This window comes from Canis lupus, chromosome 1, assembly GCF_003254725.2.
Source record: "Canis lupus dingo isolate Sandy chromosome 1, ASM325472v2, whole genome shotgun sequence".
Lineage (NCBI taxonomy): Eukaryota > Metazoa > Chordata > Mammalia > Carnivora > Canidae > Canis > Canis lupus.
The window spans coordinates 44,592,037-44,616,708 of record NC_064243.1 but is presented as its reverse complement, the minus strand read 5'-3'; the positions used below and the strand labels follow the sequence as shown (position 1 = coordinate 44,616,708).

Below are 24,672 nucleotides of genomic sequence, written 5' to 3'. Positions count from 1 at the left end.
ATGAATAAATAAATAAAATCTTTATAAATAAACAAACAAACAAATAAATAAATAAATAACAGGAAAAATGCTACATTAACAGACTTCTAAATACTATATATTGTGACACTTAGGAAATAAGACACATTAAGCATGTAATCTGGAAATAGCAGTGTTTCAGTTTTTTTTCTCTTTTTGGGGGGTGGAATCCAGGAAATAAAATAAGTACAACTCACCTTATCATGCACAACTCTTATCAATTACAATCTTTTAAGCATACTTTTTTAAACAAAACTACCCTTAGTGTTCTTACCAGTATTTACAGTTTCCTGGTCAATCATGCCTCCTTCTGCAAAACCTTCCAAATCATCCACTTTAACTTTTTCCCACGGTATATATGTAACTCCAAGATCCACATCCCAGAATTGTTTATATTCTGTTTTTACACCTTTGTTTAAAGCCCAAGCAATCTATCAGGAATGAAGAGGGAAAAAAAAGAAAGCTCAGCTATACTGTGAAAACAAGGAAAACGCTCAAAATTATATTGTAAACAATGTAAACACATAAAGAAGTTGGACAAGCAACTGGATGCTAGAAAATTATACGTAAACAATGTAAACATAAAGAAAAGTAGTTGGACAAGCAACTGAATGTTAGAAAAATAGGAGGGATGCCTGGGTGGCCCAGCAGTTGAGCACGTGCCTTTGGCTCAGGGCATGATCCTGGAGTCCCAGGATTGAGTCCCACATTGGACTCCCTGCATGGAGCCTGCTGCTCCCTCTGCCTACGTCTTTGCCTCTCTCTCTGTGTCTCTTATGAATAAATAAAATCTTAAAAAAAAAAAAAGAAAAGAAAAAGAAAAATAATAGCAGCCAAGAAGTTTTTCCATGTATTTTTTTCTTTTTGTTTTGTTTTTAAAATAAAGCCTGCATTAGACAGCAATGGCATTTATACCACAGGATTTATTTCCAGTTCTTACTAAAACAAACAAACAAAAAAAATCCCAAGCACATTTCCGGAAACAATCCAAATCTACTTTCACCATAAAAATGTGATAGCAATAATTAGTTAATAATAATTACACTAGCAATAATTAGAACAGTTATCATAATTTAAACAAATCCTTGGTAGTCCAGAAGACACTTTACACAGAGGAAGCTTTCTGCCATGAGATGACAAAGCACATACATATTAACCTTGAAAGTAATTTTTAAGTTTTTTTTTTTAAAGATTTTATTTATTTATTCATGAGAGACACAGAGAGAGAGAGAGAGGCAGAGACACAGGCTGAGGGAAGAGCAGGCTCCACGCAGGGAGCCCAACGTGGGACTCGATCCTAGGTTTCCAGGATCATGCCCGGGCTGAAGGTGGCGCTAAACCGCTTAGCCACCGGGGCTGCCCAATTTTTAAGTTTTTAACTCAGTTGCAGAAACTGATGGAATAAATTTCTTCAAGTAGCAGAAATAAAATGTAAATTTAGTCACATGGAGTAAAAATGAAAAAATATACAATAAACACTCAGTTTAAGAGGAAAACAAAATATACTTATTAATAAACCCTTCACAGTGGCCTTGGTTGTATAATACAAGATGTTAAAAAGGAGAAAATAATAATTATATAATTAAGAGGTATGAATAGGAAGCATTGGGAGTTAGAAGTGAATGAAAGATAAAATTGCTGGGATGTCTGGTTGGCTCAGTTGGTGAATCGTGTGACTTTTGATCTCAGGGTTATAGGTTTGAGCCCCACGTTGAGTGATTACTTAAAAATAAAAACTCATCAAAAAAAAAAAAAAAAAAAAGAAAGAAAGAAAGAAAGAAAACTCAACAATACTGAAATAATAAACTTTTCTAGAAGTTTTTCCATAACATTAAAAAAGATGATGAATCAATTATAGGAACATTTTAATAATCCAATAAAACAAGAGCATGGATTCCTCCCCTCCAATCTCACCTTAATGACCTTGGACCCAATTTTATATGATCCGGAACTAAGTTTCTGAAGAGCCCGAAAAGCATCTTGTCGATGAACCATGCAGACGTAAGCACAGCCCCTGGGAGGAATCATCTATTAAAAAAATTTTTTTCTTTAGAAAGGGTAAAAATAAGGTATTCATTCTGACATTTATGGTTTAATGAAACAGATCACTGACTACTAAGACTGAATAGTTTTTCCCTTCTCTTCCTTTGGCTGCTTATTGGTATAATCCATGTACAAATGACTACTTAGTTTTAAAAGAATTAAAAAAACCTAGTTGGGTCTCACTCTAAGTCATAACATGAACAAAATCTTGAGTATCAGATGTCAATCAAAGTATTCCTAAAACAAAAAAAAAGTAAAATGACATGTAAATGATACCACCAGATAAAAAGAAAACAGTATTGTATGGCCAACATATGTGAAAGCATACAATATTAAAAAATTGAAAGTATTTCAATATTTCCAAGTGGCATACGGAGAAAGATTTTTTTTTGTTTGGGAGAAGTATCTTATCCCTAATATAAGATCTACAATTTAAAACAAATGGTAAAACTTGTCAGTTGTATAAAACTTAATTTTGCCCAAGTGCTTCTGGACAAAAGTTTTAACACAAGAAAAAGAAAACAGACTTAGTGTTTTTAATTTCACTGAGTTCACTTCGAGCTACTTTCTAAACTTAATACCAAACTTCTCAAAAAAGAAATCTATCTAAACCCCTTAGAAACTTCTTCCTCTTTTGCAAGATAGGCCTAACTCTATCAATGCACTGAAAATTTTTCTTCAAGCTCATTAATGACCTACTAAGTGCTAAATCGAACAGACTTTTTTTTACTCAGTCCTCAAACTCCCCCAAGACTAAGTGAAAAGTTTATAAATTTTCCATCAAATTTTCAAATCCTAGATTTTATCATTAGCCATTCAATACACTTCAATTCACAAAATTACTCAGTGCCTATAATTCATAAGTACGACGCTCCTAAAAGTTAATACGCAAGAGGGAAGAAGATAAGGCAAACTAATGCCCAAATGACTACGGAACAAGCAAGACTATAAATGTCACAAGTAATGACGATCTAAATGCTACTTGGATTCAGGATCCATTCTGAGCAATGATTCCTGACTTTGCATTAGAATCACCTTATAAATTGTGGCATTCTGATAAGAATCTAGGGGTCTTGGGCATCCATATTCTTTCAAGTGTCAACACATTTCTAACACCTCAGCTAGAAGAAAACTAAAAAAAAAATCCAGAGGTTAGGGGTGTGTAGGTGCCTCAGTCAGTTAAGCTTCTACCTTTGGCTGACATCATGACCCTGGAGTCCCAGGAACAAAACCTGCATAGGGATCCCTGCTCAGCAGAAGTCTGCTTCTCTTTCCTTCTACTCTTTCCCTTCCCACCTCCCCCTGCTCTTTCAAACAAATAAAATGTTAAAAAAAAAAATTAGAGGTTATATGATTAAGGACTCCAGCAGATAATTATGTTTTGATAGGTGAAATTTAAAAAGAAAAGAGAGTAATAAGAAAAGCCTAAAACATTCACAGTGTAGAAAAAGAAACAGGACTCCTCTAAGTTGAAACCCTCAACCAATCATCTATTTACTGTCTGTGCAACTCAGGCAAATCACTTAGTCTCCTCACTGATAAAATAAACAATGGGAATTACTTAACCAGCTTCTTGTGAGGTTCCAATGAGATCATATATAGTTGAAAGTAGTATACGAAATGCTCAAACATTTCATATGAAGAGTGTTTTCATAAGGAAAAGCCAAGTTTGGTCATTTAATTTAAGGAATGTTAGGATCTAAGACTAGAAAGGAAAATCAGCCAATTTCCCGGTAAATAATGATAAAAGGTCTAACAGACATAGAAGTATAATAACAGTGAATAAAATCAGAGAGCTAACAAATTAGAAGGCTCCTCAAACAAATAAATTGCTATAAAACATTCCATTACTTAGTATTAGCCCCAAGGAAAAACGGCAGATCTTTGGGAAGAAGAAAATATTCAAAGAAAGAGACTGGGTGGAGCAAAAAGTACTGAAAAAAAAATCAAGTTGAGGAGTGCCAGTTGTTTCACATTACTGGGGTGCTGTGCCCACATAGGTTTTCCTGCCTCAGGTTTGCTTTGAGAGGGAGAGATGGGGAGACGAGGGAGGGTGCTTGTAAAAGACTTCGATCCCAAGTCCAATTGGGTCTCCACTACCACCTAAGTGCTCCATGGAGGTGACTACAATTCTGTGGGACTCAGTTTCCTCATTTTCATTATAAAAAAAAAGGGGAGGGGATGGAATTAAATTAGATCACAGATAGGGTTCCTATTAACCCAAACATTTCATGACTTAAGGAACCAAGGGCCAACTACACTGCAACAAAAGCCTTAAGAACATTTTGTTAGAATTCCATTAAAAAAGAAAAATTAATTAGGGAGATAAATAGCAGCAGAAATAAACACAGAAATGATTAAAATAAAATAATCCTTATAAAGATGTGAGTTATTAAAGGCAGATACTGTGGGGCTAATTAGGAACCAAAGTGATTCTTTTGTATAAGTGAAAATCCTCTATATATTATTGTTAACCTTAAATTCTTATATAAGAAGGGATACTTACATTAATGGATTCAATTTGTCCAAACTCTTCAAACAGATTGGTTAAATCTTGCTGAGTTGCCTTCTTATCCACCTGACCAACCCACAAAGTAGTACTACATACTGTCAAGACATAAAAGACAAATGACCTAAATCACACAGACAAAGCTACTTCTTTCAAGCAGCTGAAGAAAAAGCACTATTAACAATAATAAAATTTAAGACAGATATTTAAAAAACTTAATGCCATTTTTATCTGTTATGCTTAAAATGAACAAAAATTCCAGTTATCCATCCACATCTATTATGTGTTTTCAAGCCTGGATGAACATTTTAATCATCCATGGATACCTGGGTCTTACTCTAAAAGATGAAGGGTTATGGGGTATGATAGACTGAGACTTGGGAGTTTTAAAATTCTGTAGGTAATTCTAATATGCAACAAGGTCACAAAAACACTTCACTGCAATCCTACCTTTCACCTTTAATCTTTCTGTGCTGGAATGATTAAGTCAATGTTTCTTCCTACCAACTGTTAAATCTAAAAACAGCACCTTATCCTTAAGGAAATAATTTGTACAGAGATACAAATGGGGAAAAGGCTGAATTAACTTGTTATGAAAAACTTAAAAGATATTTAAACTGTGGGAAGCACTTCTTTTTAAGAAACAGAGCTACACATAAGACATCTTGCCTACTTTAAGCTGTACCATTCATGCCTCCATGAAAATTTCCTTTTCCTGAAGACACTTGTGAAAGATTTACAACAGCTGATATATTTGAGGAGTTTTAATATTTAGATTTACATTACTGTCATTTTTAAAGACAAAGTTTCCAGTCTTTAGATGGATGATCTTTTATCTATTATGGGGTAAACCTAAAGCAGGTTTTACTCTAGAGCTAATTTAGCCCAACACTAGCAACTATTACAAGATCTCTACTAAATGAAGGTTTTCAACCAGGTCTCTATTCCACCTGGTTTGAACTCTAAGGTCTTCCAGACCTGTGCTAGCTTTTAGGAATCATTCAGCTAACAGATTCTCTGGTAATGTTCTTACCCTACTTGTTCTTTGCCTCACAGAGTCTCACCCTACGTACACATAATTTAATATTCAACTAAAGTCTCAAGAAGCAATATATTCGTTTTATGCTCTTGCTGTAACAAAATACCTCCGATGAGTAGCTTCAAATACAAAAATGTATTCTCTTAAAGTTGTGAAGGTCTAAAATGGGTCAACAAAAGCCTACATTCTTTCTGGACACCCCTGGGGAGAATTTGTTTCCTTGACAAATTATCTGCATTCCTTGACTCATGATTCCGACTTCCATCTTCAAAGCCAAGTGGAGTCTTTCTCCTTCCATCCACACATCACCTTTTCTCTCGAACCTTCTTGTTTTCCTCTTATAAGGACCCGGGGATTACACTGAGCCCTTCTAGATAACTCAAGTTAAATCTTCCCATCCCTGATCGATCATACCACGTGAGGTAACACAGATACAAGTTCCAATAATTTGGCTATGAACATCTTTGAAGGACTATTATTCAACCTATCACAAACCCTCAGCAAATTTCTAGACCTCTTTCACAGAATAGTTCCCATCGCTTCATTAATCTACTACATCACAGCTGCTTTAATCTTCCTGAAATACATCCCATGTTTCCTCTATTGTTTTTCAAGGTAGTCGCTCTACAAATTTTTCCCACAGATTTTTTTTAAACCTAGAAAACAATAATGACTCTCCCCCATCCCATAAGGAGAGGACACTGATTCCTAGAATATTACTGCTTGTTGATGTTTCATATCCACTGAACTATTCATGAATACTCTTGTGTTCAAAGGACCAATGGTAGGGACATACTACTGTATGTGTTTAAAATGTGTTGGGGCCACATAAAATTGATACTGTTTTGGAGTAAGAAAGTTTTGAGGTAAAAAATGAGAGATACACTTTTCACTCTATTTTCTTATGTGCTTTCTGAATTTTCTTTTTTACACTTTTACTCATGGAAAAAAACCATACCAATAAAAAATACATTCCATGGTCAGTAACTACATAAATGGTGGCAGCTATAATATGACAAGTAAAGTGAGGAACTGATGGAAAAGACTCCATAAAAGCCCTATGCTAAACCGGTGATTCTGAATGTCCTAACAATAATCATGGGAGGGGATGCAAGCAGATAATTTATGGTCAGACCTTTGATGTTATTTATCAAATAGCACTAAAATGTTTGAATTTGGTCTTTCAATCCTGAGGGGATAAACAGAAATTTTCAGAGTTAGGAATATCAACATTACTGAATTAACACTGGCTCTCATAATCAGGTAAGATTCTGGCAAGATAGCTACAGATTGCTGAAATTGCCAGAACTTAGTAGTAAGTTGGATGTTGCCTTTAAATATAAGTCTGGATTTCCAGGATGACTCAGCAGTATAAGTTATACCAATTATTTATCTATCTCCATGGCAGAAAGAATTTATTTGGAGACCTTCAGAAATCAGACAACCTGATTGGTGTTCAGCTCTTGGCAAAGAATGAAAATTGCTCCATTTTATGTACTTTACCCATCTGCAGCCTGTTCATTTTAAAAATCCTAACGCAGTAGGAATCCTTCAAGAAGAATCTGGCACTAATTACAACTCACATTTCTACCAAGTGAACTCTCCTCAAACTCTCACTACTACCAAATTTGTTCTAATTATACATTACATATTAACATATAAAGGAGGGAAAGTTTGTACAATGGGAATCTCTCCCTTGGTTCTGATCCAGTAAGTTTATAATTAGCTTTAAAATTTACAGGCTTTTTTTTTTTTTTTTTAAAGATTTTTTTTTTTAATTCATGAGAGACACACAGAGAAAGAGATAAAGAGAGAAAGAGAGAGAGAGAGAGAGAGAGAGAGAGAGGCAGAGGGAGAAGCAGGCTCCATGCAGGGAGCCAGATGTGGGACTCAATCTGGGGTCTCCAGGATCAGGCATTGGGCTCAAGGTGGCACTAAACCGCTGAAGCCTCCCGGGCTGCACTACATGCTTCCTTTAATAATTACTCCCCAGACCTGGTGGTCAGACTTGGTTGGTTATAACACTATGACTAGAAATCACAGTGTTCATTAAGAAGACATTAGGCCTAGCCCACTTTATAAATTATTGGTCAAGTTCTGTATTTTCTAATTTGCATTAAAAAGAAACAACTCTCAGTAATCTTAGTGTTTTAATAAAACCTGCTCTTCCCTTTCCTTTTCTCTCACTTTACAAAAATCAAGGATAAAATTACTCACTTACCAAATTACTTTCCAATTTCTTAATCTAAAAATACAGTTGACTTTAGCAATTAATGATTTTCTTACTATTTGTTGAAACCAAAGCTCTGTAAAAATATGTCACTTACCACTTAATGTTTTAGATCTAATTGGAGGTAATCCCTTCTTCTGTCGTTCTTTCTCCCTTTCTCTTGCTCTCCTTTCACTTGAGTATGAACGTGATGATTTCCTCTTTCTTTCTCTTGAGCGTGAGCGTGATCGCTTTCTGTGTTTACGCTTTCGAGAACCAGATCGTGACCGAGACCTTCGTTTTCTTGGTGATCTACAAAAAAATCTTATTTTACTTCTAACAACAATATTATTCTTCTGTTCAAATTTCTCACTTCTAGGTGAGGGGAAAAACACACACACACACACACAAAAAAGGTTGTCTTATATTTAGCTACCTCTTAAAAAATGTTTAAGTAGAATGAAGTATCAAACATGCATTTTGTCAAATCTCTGTACTGCTCAGGCCCACAATGATTCTTACTAAGACCAAGGAGAATGAGATTCTATCCAGTAAAGGCCTTGCTTGCTTTCTTTAGTGTCTGGCAACTCATTTTCCAACAATAGTCAAGAATAGGAATGAAAGACTAAGGAAAATAGAAAGATCCTTAGATGATAAAGATACTGTATTCTTAAAATTTGGAAATAGAGAATGTTTCCAACAGAGCCATTAAGTTACTGAAGAATTCTCGTAAGTTTTCAACTTCTAAAATTTCAAGGTGCTTTTAAAATTTTCAAAGTGCCTCATCTTTAAATATAAGATGATACTGAAACATTGCTTTTTTTTTCTGTCAACCATATGCTACTGCACTGCTTCAAAATGCTTAATAAGGTGTTAAGACAAAGAAGCTGCTAAGATTTCAGCTCTAATACTGTAATTGCTTTAGCAAGATTACTCATTGACATGAGATGGGTTTAGAGAGCTGAACTCACAGGCTCTTGTTTACAAGAGGTAAATACAAAGAACTTCTTGAAACAAGTAATGACTGAAAGGTCATCAAAGATGATACTGCCCCTTTCCTAGCATACAATGCTCTGATTTTTAGCGGTATTCATGTGCAGAAAATAGGGTATATTAATATTAAAGACTAAGGACTTAAAGTTTTAATACAATTTGTAGCAAAAACAATGTATATAAAGTACATGAGAATTACCAGGTTAAGGAAACTTCAACTCAAATTTGAATAAGTATATTATGAGATTCAGCCATGCTGAAAAGCCCACAAAGAAAACCAGAGAATACACTTTATAATAATTTGATACTATGCTTAATGTCTGGAACAATTCTTATAATTTTATTTTTATGATCATTTTTGGTATTATTATAAGATGAAAACAAAATAAGAAATTAATGGAATTTCTTTTTTTATTAATGGAATTTCTAACACTGTTTCTCTATAGCTTGATTTAGCAGTTTTCAGAGGCGATAATATCCTGAGTGTAATCATATTATTAACTAAAATCATGTATAATCCCAAATTCATGGGATTATATGATATGACTGCAATTAATGTGTATTCTTCAAATAAATGGCCACAGATATATCCAATTCAAAAGAGAACAAGGCATTTTTCTATTTTTGAGATTCTGAATTTCTTCTCTCTGGAGAATGTAAGATGTCATTCTAAGAAAAACATTTCCTTTCATCCTGATACAAAGAAACCACCAACTTTTAAAAGTTCACACACAGCTACTCTTAAATATTATTGTAGAACCTTGAACGAGATCGTGAATGTGTTCTTGATCTTGAGCGAACAGCCACTTTCTTTGCTTCCTGTTCAAAGATCTCCTCTTCTACTCCATCTTGTCCTTCATCTATATCCATATCCTTGAAAGCCAAAAGAACAGCAAACAAAATGCCTGATTGAGATTCAGTATATACTGGCAATTCTGCCTTACAAAATATTCACTATAGTAGCATTAATGCCTAACAGTAAAATGGTTATTAGTATAGAGCTTAAGCGTGAAGAAAAAATATACAGGAAATTACCATTACTTTACATAAAAATAACATACTTTACATAAAATGATTATATATTTTTCTTTAATTTTAGAAATTTATGACCCAGAAAAACATTTACTTTTTACCTGTTGTTGAATATCTATAGAATCATCCAAATTTGCTTCAGGTTCAAGGAAATGCTGTTGACTGCTCCCTTGTGATGGTGATGCGGAATGCTCTGATCCAAATGTTCCCTCTTGACTATCCTGAGGGGTTGCCTATTGAGAATGTATACAAACACACAAACATTATTAAGAAACCATGCATATTATTACAACAGAATTTAAACATGTAAACATCACAAAGTTTTAAAAAGAAGTCAAACACATATAGAAATCCCACGTTAAATTGTTTATGTAATCACCTAAAATACTTTTGTACAAATCCAAGTTTTATACTTAAGAGCATGGAATATCTACATAAAAGGGAGAGAAGACTATCTTAGAACGGTAAGATCAAGAAGGTCTTCAAATTTCTAATTTGGAAAATATAAACACTGTACCTTTAAAAATAAAGGACTGCATCATAAATAATACATAATGGCACTCAGTTAAATGAATCTAGAATTTCAATGGCAAGTAGCATTTTTTATCAAATGCTATAAATTAAATGCTATAATATTTTCAATATAAAAATGTTTTATATTAAAGAACTAAGTCATACATTACATGTATAGAGGCAAAACAAAGCTCAAATACCACTATCAAATTAAATGATCTAGCAAAACAATTCTCAATTTGGGCCTTCCTCAACCTCCACCTCTAGGCATCTGCAAATATTAGGAAGTTACTCTGGGGTATGTAATACATTTCAAAAACTGATAAAAGATAGGTAATGAAGACTAACTGAAGCATTGTTTGAAATTTGAATCTCCTCTCCTCTTTTTTTGCTGGGATCAGATTTACAGTAACTTGATATAGTGACACTACTTACGTGATACTTATTAGTATGAACCTGATTTAACTGCAAGTATTATGATGTTATAAGAAAATTAATTATGAAAAAGTCTCCCTATACAAACTTTCCTAAAACATCTTTGTAGATGTTAAAGATTAATAAAAATAGTTCCTGGTAGTATAAAAGCTGGGAGCTACTGTAATAATTAACAGAGAAGAGTAACTCAAAAATACTATTTCTGCTACAAATTTTGTGATTGTGGAAAAATTACTGAATTGTGAAATTTGGTCTCCCTATCTATAAAAGGGATACCAGCATCATGACTACAGGTAACAATTTATTATAAAGATCAAAGTTGCTAAGAGACTAGATCTTAACTATTCCCACCACAAAAAAATGATAGTTTTATGACATGATCGAAGTGTTAGCTTACTGCAATACTTAAATGTATCAAATCATGATTTTGTACACTTTAAACTTACTATTATATTAATTATACTTCAGCAACATTTAAAAAAAAATCCTTACTCTAACGACATCTAATCTGAAAGAAAAGGCATAAAAATTAAGAGCCAAAAAAGGCATTTAAAGAACTGTTCCAAGTCTCTTACTTTATGAAGGAACAGGTTCTCTAAGAACGAGTAACATTTTCAAGGTTTAGAAATGAATTAGAGCTAAAGTAGAAAAGACCTCTTTGAGACACCTACTACACACCACGGTACTGGCCAAAACATCAGTAAGCAAGCATGTTCTTCCCAAACAAATCAAACACATTTTAAGCATAGTCCTTCGGGGCTTATGTCTTTAAAACAGATTAACAATAGAATTCTTAACACAGAAAGGGAATTTTCAGCTCCATCCTGAGTCTATTTGGTCCTAATTCTGTATGCATATATGCTTCGCATAATATTTTTCCTACTTCTCCATTTATCTTAAGCTTTGTATTCCTTTCACCCTTGTTTTTTGAACCTTATTTTTCTTTTCCTTTTTAAATTTTTATTTATTTATGATAGGCACACAGTGAGAGAGAGAGAGAGGCAGAGACACAGGCGGAGGGAGAAGCAGGCTCCATGCACCGGGAGCCCGACGTGGGATTCGATCCCGGATCTCCAGGATCGTGCCCTGGGCCAAAGGCAGGCGCTAAACCGCTGCGCCACCCAGGGATCCCTGAACCTTATTTTTCTATTTAATGGTTAACTCTTGGTATAACCACCAGGATCCACTGTAATTTTAGTTTTTGAGTTTTTTGTTGGAGTTTTACCCATTTGAAAAGACTGTAATTTCACGACCTTTATTCTTTCTTAGAGGTCTTATGAAGAAGTAAGAGAAAATTTACTTTAAAATTTCAACTAAGGGGTGCAGGGGTGGTGCAGTTGGTTACGCATCTGACTCATGCGTTTCTGTGCAGGTCATAATCTCAGGGTTGTGAGATGAGCCCCATGTTGGGCTCCATGCAAGCAGAGTCTGCTTAGGACTTTCTCTCTCTCTCCCTCTGCTCCTCCCTGCAACCCTGTGCAATCAGGCACATACACTCTCTCTCAAATAAATATTTAAAAACTGAAAATATTTAAAAACTGAAAATAAAAATTCAACTAAAACTTATCCTATTATCTTGCAATTAGCGATAGGTCCACTGGACCCTTCCCTGTATCTAAGATATGTTACAGGATCTTAGAGATCTTACTATCCTATATGTTGAAACATTTTGCTATTTCATCATCCTAAGAATTATTCTGTTATTATCCATCAATTATTCCCAATTACTTCAAGAAAGACTAAAATAATACAAAAAAAGAAAAAGCAATATAATTGTCATGAAGGGTGATTCAATAGTGAAATAAGAATCATCATCATCCAGTTTTACTGCATTACAAAAAATACTGTGTATTTCAAGATTAAAATGAGATTGGAGACACTATCTTTGTAGTATACTTTCAAGCTTTCCCTGATAGTTGAATATTTAGATTTTTCCATTTCTGTACATAATGGCAAGAAGAAAACTGACAGAAGAACATATTTCATAATTATTAGACAAAATAGAACATGAAAACAAAGAGCAGCATTTAGACTCTAATGATGATGGTGAAATTTAATAACTAAATGAAATATCAGACTATGAGTTTTCAGATGACCATACCCTAAATGTATTTCCCAAACTCCTAAACTGATGTCAGAAAAATGTGTCTTTAAGGCAAAAACAGGGTCTTTTCATCCACTCAGTCACTTAATAGGAAGGACTTTATCTTGCAGTATTTTGTAACAAGAACCTGGACTACTCTATTTTGCTAGAAGAACATGTGTCATTTGAATTTCATTGACACAAAAAGGTTTGCTACATTTCAATTATGTATATTAAAATAGTTCATAAAGTTTTTTTCCCCTACTCCTTTTAGTCTCACTTGTATAAACAATCTGTGAGATGAATTCAAATACATTTTTTTTTTAAATTTCAAATACATTTTAAAAGGATCCATTGGACCCAGGTGGCAAATGACTATTTTTCTGATACACTGGTATACATCCTTAGTACATGTCCTGGTATACACCTCTAATTTCTTCAATGATGTCCTCATGTCAACCATCAATACTGAAAAAATAAAAGACAAAGATAACAGTAGCTAGCAGAAACTTCTTTCAAAGTTGGATTAACACTCATTAAGTGTCACATTTTTATCAGTTATAGATCCATGTTCCTCCCTTTTTTTCTGTATAAGTGACAAGAAACACTTTGTCAAAAGCTTTATTAAAATCCACACATGCTATGGCTATATAATCTTACAAGTTCAGTACCATGAAACGCAATTTATATGAGCCTAGACATCAAATCACTTAAAGCAACTCAAGGGCTCTTAACACCCACCCATCTTAGGTTTTATCATGCTCAATTCTACTCTTTCCATTATATTCTCCGACATAAAGAAAACCGAACCAAAGTGTTACATATGACAGATCCTGAGAAATGCTCCTCAGAAGTGCTCTGTTTACAGAGGTTTTCTATTGTTAGGGATACTAGATATCAACTGACATGCAGGTTAGGGCTGCAATGAGTAGGGTGGCACCAGCAATCAGATTCCTTTCTCTAAGACACTGTTAAGGACTTTTAGGCAGCCATAATGAGTTCACTGATAAACAAAAATGCTTCATTTTTCTGCATATCTCACCCTGTTTTATTTTATTTTATTTTTTTTCTTTTTTTTTTTTTCACCCTGTTTTATACAGACTAAGGCAACTGGTTTGGAAGAGCCAATTATACAACTTATTAAATTTAATGGTTACTCTGCTGATACACAGTTTCCAATTTGAAATTTGTCATAGGTTTTGAACACTATCTACTTGATGTATTAGAAAAGTTTTCATCATTCTCTTTCTTCAACACTCAGTTTTGAACAAAAGCTTTTAAGAACATCTAATTCTTTCAAAAGGATCTAATCACTGTATCCTTTAAAATTTTGGAGATAATGTATTAACTAAGCCCAGAGCTCTATTTTTCTTTGGTTGGTGAGATTCTTAAGACAGAATAACCCTGGAAAACAGGGAAGAAATCAGAGAGGGAGGCAAAACATGAAAGACTCTTTAACTATGGGAAAGAAACAAGGTTGCCGGAGGGATAGTGGGCGGGGGAATGGGGTAACTAGATGACGGGACATTAAGGATGGTGCATGCTGTGCTAAGCACTGGGTGTTATATGCAACTGAGGAATTACGGAACTCTATACCTGAAACTAATGATGCACTATATGTTGGCTAATTGAATTTAAATAAAAAGAAAAGAAAAAAGAATAATCTTCTCTCAAGTTTCTAGGAATTTTCACTTCAATAATTTGGTGCTAATTTTAAGAGTACTACACTGTGACTTTACTGCTTCTGCTAAACCTTCTGAAAGGAAACTGGAACAAGGACAATCAAAACTGCCAACTTTACAGCTGGACAAATCTTGTTTGGATAGACTCTTCCATCATGACTACCCCTTGCCTCTATAACAACTCTCTAATTTTTTATAACATCACTGACAACCGGTTTCTTTTCACTGATTTACTACTTGTGTTTTTCTTTAAACAACATCCAAATATTCTACATCATGCTTTCTTTAAAGCTCCTGAATTCTCAGGCAGATATACCTGCACAACATAAAATACTACACCTACTCTAACCACTTCTATCAGAATGTTTCTTTATAAGAAGATATAGAATTCCATTCTCCTAATTCCAGGTATAACTTCCAACCTAGCAAATACCATTAATGTCCACTTTATGATTACTATTTGATTTAAAAGGAAAAGTTCAGATCCCAGCAGTATCTAAGGTTTTCTATTCCTTAAATCTAAAGTAACTCTTCTCTCTTATTTCCACTATCGTTCACTTGTACCTCTATAATTGAAACTAGAATTCTGCCGTGTCCATACAAATATACGTGCTCTATTAGAGAAAAGATTACTTGAGGGCCAGATGCTTCTTTGTTCATCTCTGTATATATCCTTTGTCTAACAATACATTGCTCATACTTTAAAAACATGTGTAGCATTATTTTAGTGCCAAAAAATTTTGGATATTAGGAATAAGTATGATTGTGGGGCATTTGAAAACACTGATATTCTAAACAGTTTACACCTGTAAGTATTTCTCATGTGGAGTAAAAATAGGCTTTATAATGGATTAACCCTGCCTTTGCAACTTGACATGTTTTATCAATTCTAAGGTATGATTCTTCACATATAATCATCTCTGTAATTTATGAGATTTTTTTTAACTCTATGAGATATTGTACTTTTGAAGTGATTAAAAATTGTTAGCTACACATAAAATAACAGTATGTCTTAAGACTAATGATATATTAGCTTTATGGTTTTGCAATGGATATTTAATTCCACTAAGACACAGTAGAAGTCAATGATATCTCATAGCATTAAATGTAATCATGACTCGTAAACTTCCTGCCATACAGTAATAGCCTAATTAAAGGCAATCTATTTTGCCCTCATCACCATCAACAAAAGCAAAATCATCATGATCTTGCTTGAAAGGGAATTGAGTGGAGAGAAAAGTACATGAAGTTTTAAGTTGTAATACTGAAACACAATCTCTGTCTTCCACTGCTGGTGTATGTGTTCTGGGTTCTATAGACCTAGAACACATTCTGATAACAGAAAAGACTATAAACATTCTGAAAAGGCTGATCTTCCTAGCAATAAAATTGAAGAAAAATCACTGTTTGAGAAACACCATTTTATAGAATGCAGATAGCAATAATTCTAAAGACCACAAGATGGAGTTATAAACCTTTTGAGGCTGTTGCTGTTCTAGGAGTTGCTGTCTGAGATGTTCAAGGTTTTGCTGTTGTAGTTGTTCTGCTATCTGATGAAAAATGGAATTGTTCACAGATTCTGAAACATGAGAACTAGAAGGAAAAACAAGTAGAAATATGTTTTAAAACCCAGTGAAGGTAATATAAAAATAACTGATTTTTCAACCCCCCATGCCAATTAAATGAAACATACTCTACTACAATGTTTACTTTTTAAATATTAACAGAAAATGGAATACCTCAGAACATTAATATGTTAAAATAGAAAGATACTCTTCAACAATCTTTCAATAGATGGATAACATGTTAAAGATACTCTGATGGAAGATCTGTTATTATGGTCTCACACTATTAAATACATATAAATTAGTATCTTTTACATTAGCACACTTTACGAAAATCTCAATTAAATATATAAAAACAGTTAAAAGTATTTAAACATTGTCACTTTAACTCCTTCTCTAACTATACGATAGTGGGAGAAATGGTCTATCAATCAATACATGTGAAATCTACAATTGTAATTGACCATAAACTTTATAAAACTAATCCGCTTTCTTTAGAAAAGCATTCACATTATTAGGTATGTTAACAGAAACAGTACTTAGATAAGAGGAAATAATAATTTAACTAAACTCTGGGAAATTCACACCTGGAATACACCTGGAATTCTGGGTGCCACAAGGTAAGACATGAACAAAAAAGAGGGCATCCCAAAAGGGGCAATCAGGATGGTGAGAAGTCTTGAAACAGTTGAAAAAAAGTGTACTTCATCTGGAGCAAATAAACCTAAGGGGAAGAATGATACCTAACTTCAAATATTGAAAGGCTATGTCTCAAAAGATAATGGATCAAATTTGTTTCCTTGCTTCAGAATGCAAAATGGATAAATGTGTATCAAGTAAATCAAACAGGATTCAGTAATAAAAGATTATTTAACTTCTCATCATAGAAGGCATTATAACATTATAAAAATACCCAATCAAAACCATTAAAAGATTCTTAAATTGTTCAGGACACTGATCTACATGATCTCAAATGTTTCTCTTCTAATTTTATAATTCATAATCTAAAATACAAGTTTTAATTTTTCAAGTAAAATCTTTTTTTAAAGTAAAATCTCTTTACCAAAAGGATATATATATGTCTTTTTATGCATTACATAAATATATTTTAAAAGATATTATCCCAGTACATTAAATTAATAACCTCTGCTTGAAATAGCATTCCCAGAGGCATCATCATCATCCTTCCTCCATCCTCCCACCTTCCACGCCCCCACTCTCCAACATCCTCTTCCCCACTTGCCCTTTCTCAAACCCACAAGAAAAGAAAATCACTAATCTAAATAAAAATATGTAATACATATCTTTAAAAATAAAATCCCCTATAATCCCAATCCTGGGAGTCAGATACACTCCCAGAATTTGATAAAATTCCTAGAACTGGTCATTGACACTAGAAGCAAGCTTCTTTCCCATTATTTCAAATATTCTTACAATTAAATAACTTAAAGCCTAATACAGATATAGAAAATATCACAACTGTATCTACAATTCTTCTATAAAGGATTTTGATATATCCCAAATTAACTGCAAAGATCTGAGAAAGGAGTCAAAATAAATACGGAGGCAACAAGACAGCAAATCTACCATCTTTCTGTAATGTTAGAGCTCAATAGCCTGAAATTATATCCCAATTTATTCAAAGTATACTTGGTAGTTCAGAAAACAATGTCCCATCCAATGTTTATAATAATAATGGGAAAAACTTATGGTTATAAAGAAAAACAACAATTCTTACAGTTGAGAAGCTGAAATTTCCTTTTTAGGTTCTTCGCTATGCTCAGAATCTTCCCCAAAATCAAACCTATCCATCAACTTCTAAGTGAGAAAGGGGGAAACAAAAAAAAAAAAAAAGGAGAAAAAGATTAAAAGTGCTTTACACAAAAATAAGGTAGAAGTGCTATTCTGAATGTCAGTGACATCCCATTAATTTACCTCTATCACATAATACATAAATGTTTTATATAATTTTGTTGTGCTATAATAAAGCATTTAATTTGAATGAATCTTTATTTTTAAAGTACTTTGACATACACTGTCTTATATAACAAATCACAACACAGATTAAATATTAATGATCGTAGAAGAGAAGACTGGATTAAAATAATTAAGTGCCTTGCCAATAGTAATAAAGCTTGATTAAAAACACCTAGGACTATAATCAACAGATCTATTCCTAGTATATTTCTCTTCTTAGGATGCTCTACTGTCTTCTAAATGATCAATTTGAAGTTTTTTCTTATGCGGTTTAGCTTTTTAAGTAGGCTCCATGCCCAGCATGGAGCCCAATGCGGGGCTTGAACTCATGACCCTGAGATCAAGACCTAAGCTGAGATGAAGAGTTTGATGCTTAACTGAGTCACCCAGGTGCCCCCTATGTGGTGTAACTATTAAATTTTCAGACTAAATTAGGCTGACAGCTAAAAAAGTCTAAGTAATAACATAATAAATCAGTATTTTCCTAAAAATAAAGTAGCAGAAACAAAAATATGGATAATACTTCCAAGTATTTTAATAGTCTTATAATTAACAAGAATATTGAGGCTATTATACAATAAATTATACATGAAAAAAATTTCAACTTTAAAACCACTATCCTTTATAGATAGGCCTCAATTTATAATATTACAGTGTAGAGAAGTTTTCCTGTGAATTTTCACATTTTCAACAATTATAATTTTAGCAGGTTAAAATTTTAGAATATAGAACATCAAAATTAGTATATTTGTAACATACATAAAAGAAATTAGAAAATTCAGAAAATTATCATTTGCCTCAATGTTACCATATCCGTCAGAAATCTGTAAATCTTTCGTAAAATTCATAATGAATTATACAGTACAGCGTATACTAGAATGGTTCTATAATAAAATGCTATTTACAGAATTAGAATCCATATGATAGCATACAGAGTTTAATACTTCATACAGAACTGATCTGATAACTTAATGTCTACCTTGTTGAAAGCCACTCCCTGTTCTAAGGGGTTCAGGGTGTTGGCCGCTGCAGCTGCAGCAGTAAGCTGTGCTGTGAGAGCCTGCAACTGCACAACAAGACCAGCATCCAGGGCCTGAAGAATAGAAGGCTGAGGCTTTTGCTGTTGTAGTTGTAAAGTCTGTATCAACTGCTGAAGCTAGAAGAGAAAAAAGGAAAATTATTACAAACAGATGCAGAATTTATCTGTAAGAATGCCCATCTTTTCAATAACATTCATTGTTGTACAGTCTTTGGAGATGAAGAAAAAATAGATACTAACTCAAAACAAGTTAATTTTTTAATAAAATATTTTTTGTGTGTCCCATATACAATAATCCTTAATAAGTTTGTCTTGCTTCTAGAAAGCCAGGGAACTTAAGCCAAATAAAGTGGTCATACCATGACAGATAAAGAACTCATCACATATAGCTCTTTTATTTAGAGTCCGGGTGTGTGTGGTCATACCATGACAGATAAAGAACTCATCACATATAGCTCTTTTATTTAGAGCCCCCTCTCAGAGCCCCAAAAAGACTGCATGCTGAGCATGGAACCCAAAGCAGGGAACCTGAAGCAGAGCTCCCAAAGCAGGGCTCTACATGGGGTTTGATCCCATGACCCTGGGCCAAAATCAAGAGTTGGAGGCTCAACTGACTGAGCCACTCAGGTGCCCCTTCACTAAGCTTTTCATTCCTTCCTCAATTAACTCCTTAATCTCTGTAAAAGAACAAGCACTGACAACAACTGCTTTTGCTATCTTTCAGATTTACCATTGGACAACACAATTCCTGAAAGCAGAAAAACAAGTATGAAATTGGGTCTCTTGGAGCAGTCTGAAACTAAGGAAATTAAAGGTGAATAGTGCCAAAAGGAGTTGAAATAAATCCCTGTTCCCTCTATTCATCTATCCTCAAAAAAGCAGAAACAACAAACACTAAGATCCTGAAGATATTTCATAGTTAAGTAAACCCTATGTACATCTTAGAAATAATTAATACTTTCCTAAATCAAGACCTAAACCTGAGTATAAATCTGAAAATTATCAATTTAGAATAGAAACAAGACATGTGAACTGTTTTAAATAAAGATCAACTTATAGTGAGAGAAGGTACAAAAGCCATCCAAGAAGAAAGTAATTTCATGCCTATCTAAAATAGCTACATTAAGAAACAAACTAGAGTCATTTGGCAACCAAATAAACAATGGCTACAAACTACTAATGTGATAGCAAAGAAAGTAATACCAAAATATCTAATAGCTTAGTTACTACACTGAGGAGGTTCCAGAACAGATAGGGAGAGAGGGAGTGGGAGGAGGGAAAGGAGAAAAAAAAAGGAGGGAGAAGAAGAGAGGGAGGAAAAAAGGGGGTAAAGAGTTAATACTGTATTTTCTCCTCTACACACTTTAACTGCTGCTTTTGACATCCCCATTTTTCCAGATAGCACTGTTACTGTTTCAGTCAGTTTCAAACCACTGCAGCATCCTACTTTTCCTTCTACTCTGACTTATCATTCTATCAATTACTATGTGTTCTTAACTCTCTTTTACTATCTGTTCTGGAAAAATCACTTTTCTTGCCAAAAGTATTTATTTTAATAAGTTTCTTTTAAATGAGACCATGTGCTTTATGATTTTTAAAATATTATCACAAAATGAAATTAATAATTTGATAATTTTATCTAGTATCCAATTCAGTTTCCCAACTGCCCCCAAAATGGAGAAGCTGGATCAAATCTAGAACTATAACTGAATTGGTTTTTCCATGTTTAAGACTCTAAAATGGTCCCTTTTATTTTTGAGATGGTCATTTTAGAGAGTCTGCAACCCTACTATTTATCACATATTCATTACTTCCCTTCTTTTATCATTGTTATCAAAACAAAGATACTTCCTATCTCTAGGTGTCCCTCCTCTCCCATCCACTAAAGTACTGTTCATATCAGTCACTTCAACATAAAAATCTCTGGCAATTCCCCACTGCTTAGCATATGAACCGTTTGTTTTTCAGCCTACCATTTCTGTCTTCCGAAACCCAAGTCCACTTAGGTCTACCATGTTAACTTTGTCATCATTAACTTACACGCACAGGCCAATCTGATCCCCCAGACATCTCAACTCTAAAAAATATTTGTATACCCAACACTGTTACAACTCTGTACACTATTCACTCATTCTACAAAATGTAGCAAACATCTGCTACAACCTAACACTGGAGACACAGAAGTGAACAAAATAGACGAAAAAAATTCTTATCCTTGTAGAGCACACATTCTGGTGCGAAGAGACAGAGAAAAAAATTACATAATGTAATAGAAAGAAAGGTGATATAGGGAGTACAGGGGATGAAAGAATGTACAGTTTTAAATAGTTTTTTGAAGGCCTCACTGAGGTGATATTTAAACAAAAACTTAATCATGAAACCTCATGATTATTTGGAAGAAGAGTCTGGGTGTTCTTATTGCACAGATCACAATTAATTTGGTTTTTAAAGGACAGGTTAAAAAAAGGAAATGTGAAGAATGGCCTATCTTCAAACTCTTCCACAACTAGTTCCACTTCAAGTCTCATTTCAAATGACACTTCCTCAAAAATACCTTCTTTTGGCTACCCTCTCTAATTCTGACCCCTCCTCCCAAATCCAATCATTCTAAAAATTTACCGTTTTAAGTCACGTATCACTACCTAAATAAAGTTATAGACTTTTTTATTATTTGTCTCAACACAGAAAGACATCTTTCCTAAGAGAGAATTACCTGTCTTGTTACTGGAATAACAATAGCATCTAATAATGTCTGGCACAAACTATGTGCTAAGTCAGTATTTTGGCATAAAATGAAGTTTTTACAAAACAGTGCATAAAATGATGCCTTACTAAATTAAAAGCAAGTAACAGAATACTACTTATAGTGTGATCTCATTTTTACAGAAATAACACATACTCTTTAGGTGGTACATTATGAAATAAAACATCAAGAAAATAATGAGTTCTAAATCATTATTATTTAACAAAATAAATGCTCACCTGTTGGCCTTGAGGACTTTGTAGGATTTGAGCTACTGCTGCAAGTGTATCTGTGTTTGTTATCTGAGATACCCATGGATCCGGTAAACCCTGGACCACATTGGCTGGAGTAACAGGTGTAACAGGAGTTCCTTTTAAAAAAGACATCACACCCACCCAAACAAATATTTAAGTAAAATAAGACTTGGAAAGATAGATTTGCTATGTCACTTTTTAAAAATATATACAAACTTAAATAAATGTTTATATTTTATTAATTACAGAATATGTAAGTTGAAAAAAAATAACCGAAGGATCTGTCTATACTTGTTCTCATTAACTCAGCTGCTATTTTAAAGGAGCCTACAATGCTTAGAAGTCACTAAAAATCTTACTACAGGGGCGCCTGGGTAGCTAAGTCTATTCAGTGTCTGCCATCATCTCAGGTCATGATCTCAGAGTCCTGGGATCAAGCCCCAAATCAGGATCCCTGCTTAGCAGGAACCCTGCTTCTCCATCTCCCTCTGCTGCTGACCCTGCTTGTACTCTCTCTCTAATAAAGTCTTAAAAAAAAAAAATCTTACTACAGAAGAAAATTCAATGATATGAAGAAATATTAAAAATATAATAAAAAAATTACAAAAGAGTAGGTATAATATAAAACTATTTTTGTTTTGGGGAATCCCTGGGTGGCTCAGCAGTTTAGCGCTGCCTTCAGCCCAGGGCTTGATCCTGGAGTCCCGGGATCGAGTCCCACATCGGGCTCCCTGCATGGAGCCTGCTTCTCCCTCTGCCTATGACTCTGCCTCTTTCTCTCTCTGTGTCTCTCATGAATAAATAAAATCTTTAAAAAGAGAAAATCTTAAAAAAAAAAACAAAAAAACAAAAAAACTATTTTTGTTTAAGAGGGATATATATGTGTATTGACACAGATACACACAACAAAAACTAAATATATATCAGATGTTGATTCCTGAACTATGATAATAGGTTAAAATGTCATTTAAATATTCTTTAAAAAACAAGATTTTGAAATATTACTGAAGCATTCTTGGTTCCATTAAATAATTTTTTCAGGGTTCCTTATAAATATTGCTCCCCTACCATACTACGAGTTGCTTTACATGAGGGACGCCTGGGTGGCTCAGCAGTTGAGTGCCTGCCTTTGGCCCAGGGCGTGATCTGGAGTCCTAGGTTCGAGTCCCACATCGGGCTCCCTGCATGGTGCCTGCTTCTCCCTCTGCCTCTCCCTCTCTCTCTCTCTGTGTGTCTCTCATGAATAAATAAATAAAATCTTAAAAAAAAAAAAAAAAAAGAGTTGTTTTACATGCAAGTTTATAGACAGCCTAAATCAGGAAAAAACCTATGTGACGTATCAGTTTCCCTAAGTTCATTATATTTAGGTTTCTAGGGATTTAAAACTTCAGCTTTTCAGTTTTTAGGAAAGCATTCCACACAAATATAAATTGAATTTATTGTTCCTTCAAATTACATTTCCTTTCAATTACCTAATGCTCGATAATTCTCCCGCACTGTCAAACTATTACTTTATATATGAATAATCACCTGAAAGACTTAAGTAGAATATTTAAAAAACAAATCTCTATCAAAGTAACATACCTGGGGTATTGCTCATAGCTGCAGTAGTACTGGCCAAAACAGGTGTAACAACTGGGGGAGGTATCCCTGCTGCCATATCCAAAAGAGGCTGAATAATCTCACTCTTAAACACATTATTCTTCTGCCATAGATTTAGTACTCTCACTATTTTACTCTAGAGGAAAAAAGAAAAATGACATTTTGATTTTTTTGCTTTAAAAATTTAGCAGTTATTTCACAGAGACTATTCAAATAGTGAATGGGAACGATGGATTAAAATATTTCTATAGTACTTTCCACCCCTGAAATCATGTTTCTGGAATTCTGATTTGCTAATCTTAACATATTTGAAAAAAATGTTCGTTTTGATACATGTACAAGGTAAATGAAAGCTACAGTTAGCAGAAGATAGGAATAGCAACTAGGTTTCAAGCTTCTATGTGAAAGCCTAATGAGATCGATGGTTATGGTTGCCTGGAGACTGTATTAAGGCTGCTGAGGTGATCAGGATTCATCTTAGCACCAAAGCTGTATTTACAGGTGATTTTAACTTTAGGTTTTAAGCAAATAACAAACTTCAAGACAAGTCCTTACCTTAAGTAACTTTTAAAACATTTAATATTGCAATCAACCCTATCAGAAGAGTAAACTAAATCTCCAAATGACATCCAAAATATGTAAACTTCTAATACCTTTGAGCACACATAAAGAATCCTTTTTTATTCTCTTTCAGGATCCAAAGCCTTCTTTTTATGTAGTACAGAATATTTATTCATTCAGATCTAGCAGACTTAGTAGTGTGGTTTCCAGCACTAATAAAACTCTACCACAACAAAAGAATTTTAAAAATCTGGTTATTTTTTATTAACTGTTTAGCAAATCCATTTTCATAGACACTAAATAGGTAAATATCAGTTCAGGTCAAATAATCAAAACAGCAAATTAGTTGTGTGTGAGAATAAATAAGCTTTTAGT

The 24,672-nt window shown here is 33.8% G+C and overlaps 1 protein-coding gene across 30 annotated transcripts in view; it reads right to left on the bottom strand.

The window, feature by feature from the left end:
* The window catches only part of SCAF8 (SR-related CTD associated factor 8), a 221,466-nt gene that overhangs the window by 152,017 nt on the left and 44,777 nt on the right, over positions 1-24,672 (bottom strand). For 29 of the 30 annotated variants that reach the window (XR_007412756.1, XR_007412760.1, XR_007412763.1 and 26 more), the window contains 11 exons: positions 23,719-23,872; positions 22,120-22,250; positions 19,078-19,254; positions 17,860-17,939; positions 16,032-16,149; positions 9,945-10,076; positions 9,572-9,684; positions 7,937-8,130; positions 4,568-4,668; positions 1,933-2,046; positions 293-449 (listed from right to left, as the gene is read on the bottom strand). Coding sequence is in view for 7 of the 30 variants with exons in the window: in XM_025422600.3 (XP_025278385.1) it covers positions 293-449; positions 1,933-2,046; positions 4,568-4,668; positions 7,937-8,130; positions 9,572-9,684; positions 9,945-10,076; positions 16,032-16,149; positions 17,860-17,939; positions 19,078-19,254; positions 22,120-22,250; positions 23,719-23,872 (1,471 nt within the window). In the remaining 23 variants the exon portion in view is untranslated. The remainder of the gene's footprint in view (positions 1-292; positions 450-1,932; positions 2,047-4,567; positions 4,669-7,936; positions 8,131-9,571; positions 9,685-9,944; positions 10,077-16,031; positions 16,150-17,859; positions 17,940-19,077; positions 19,255-22,119; positions 22,251-23,718; positions 23,873-24,672) is intronic. The other variant, XM_049113858.1, reaches the window with a different exon arrangement.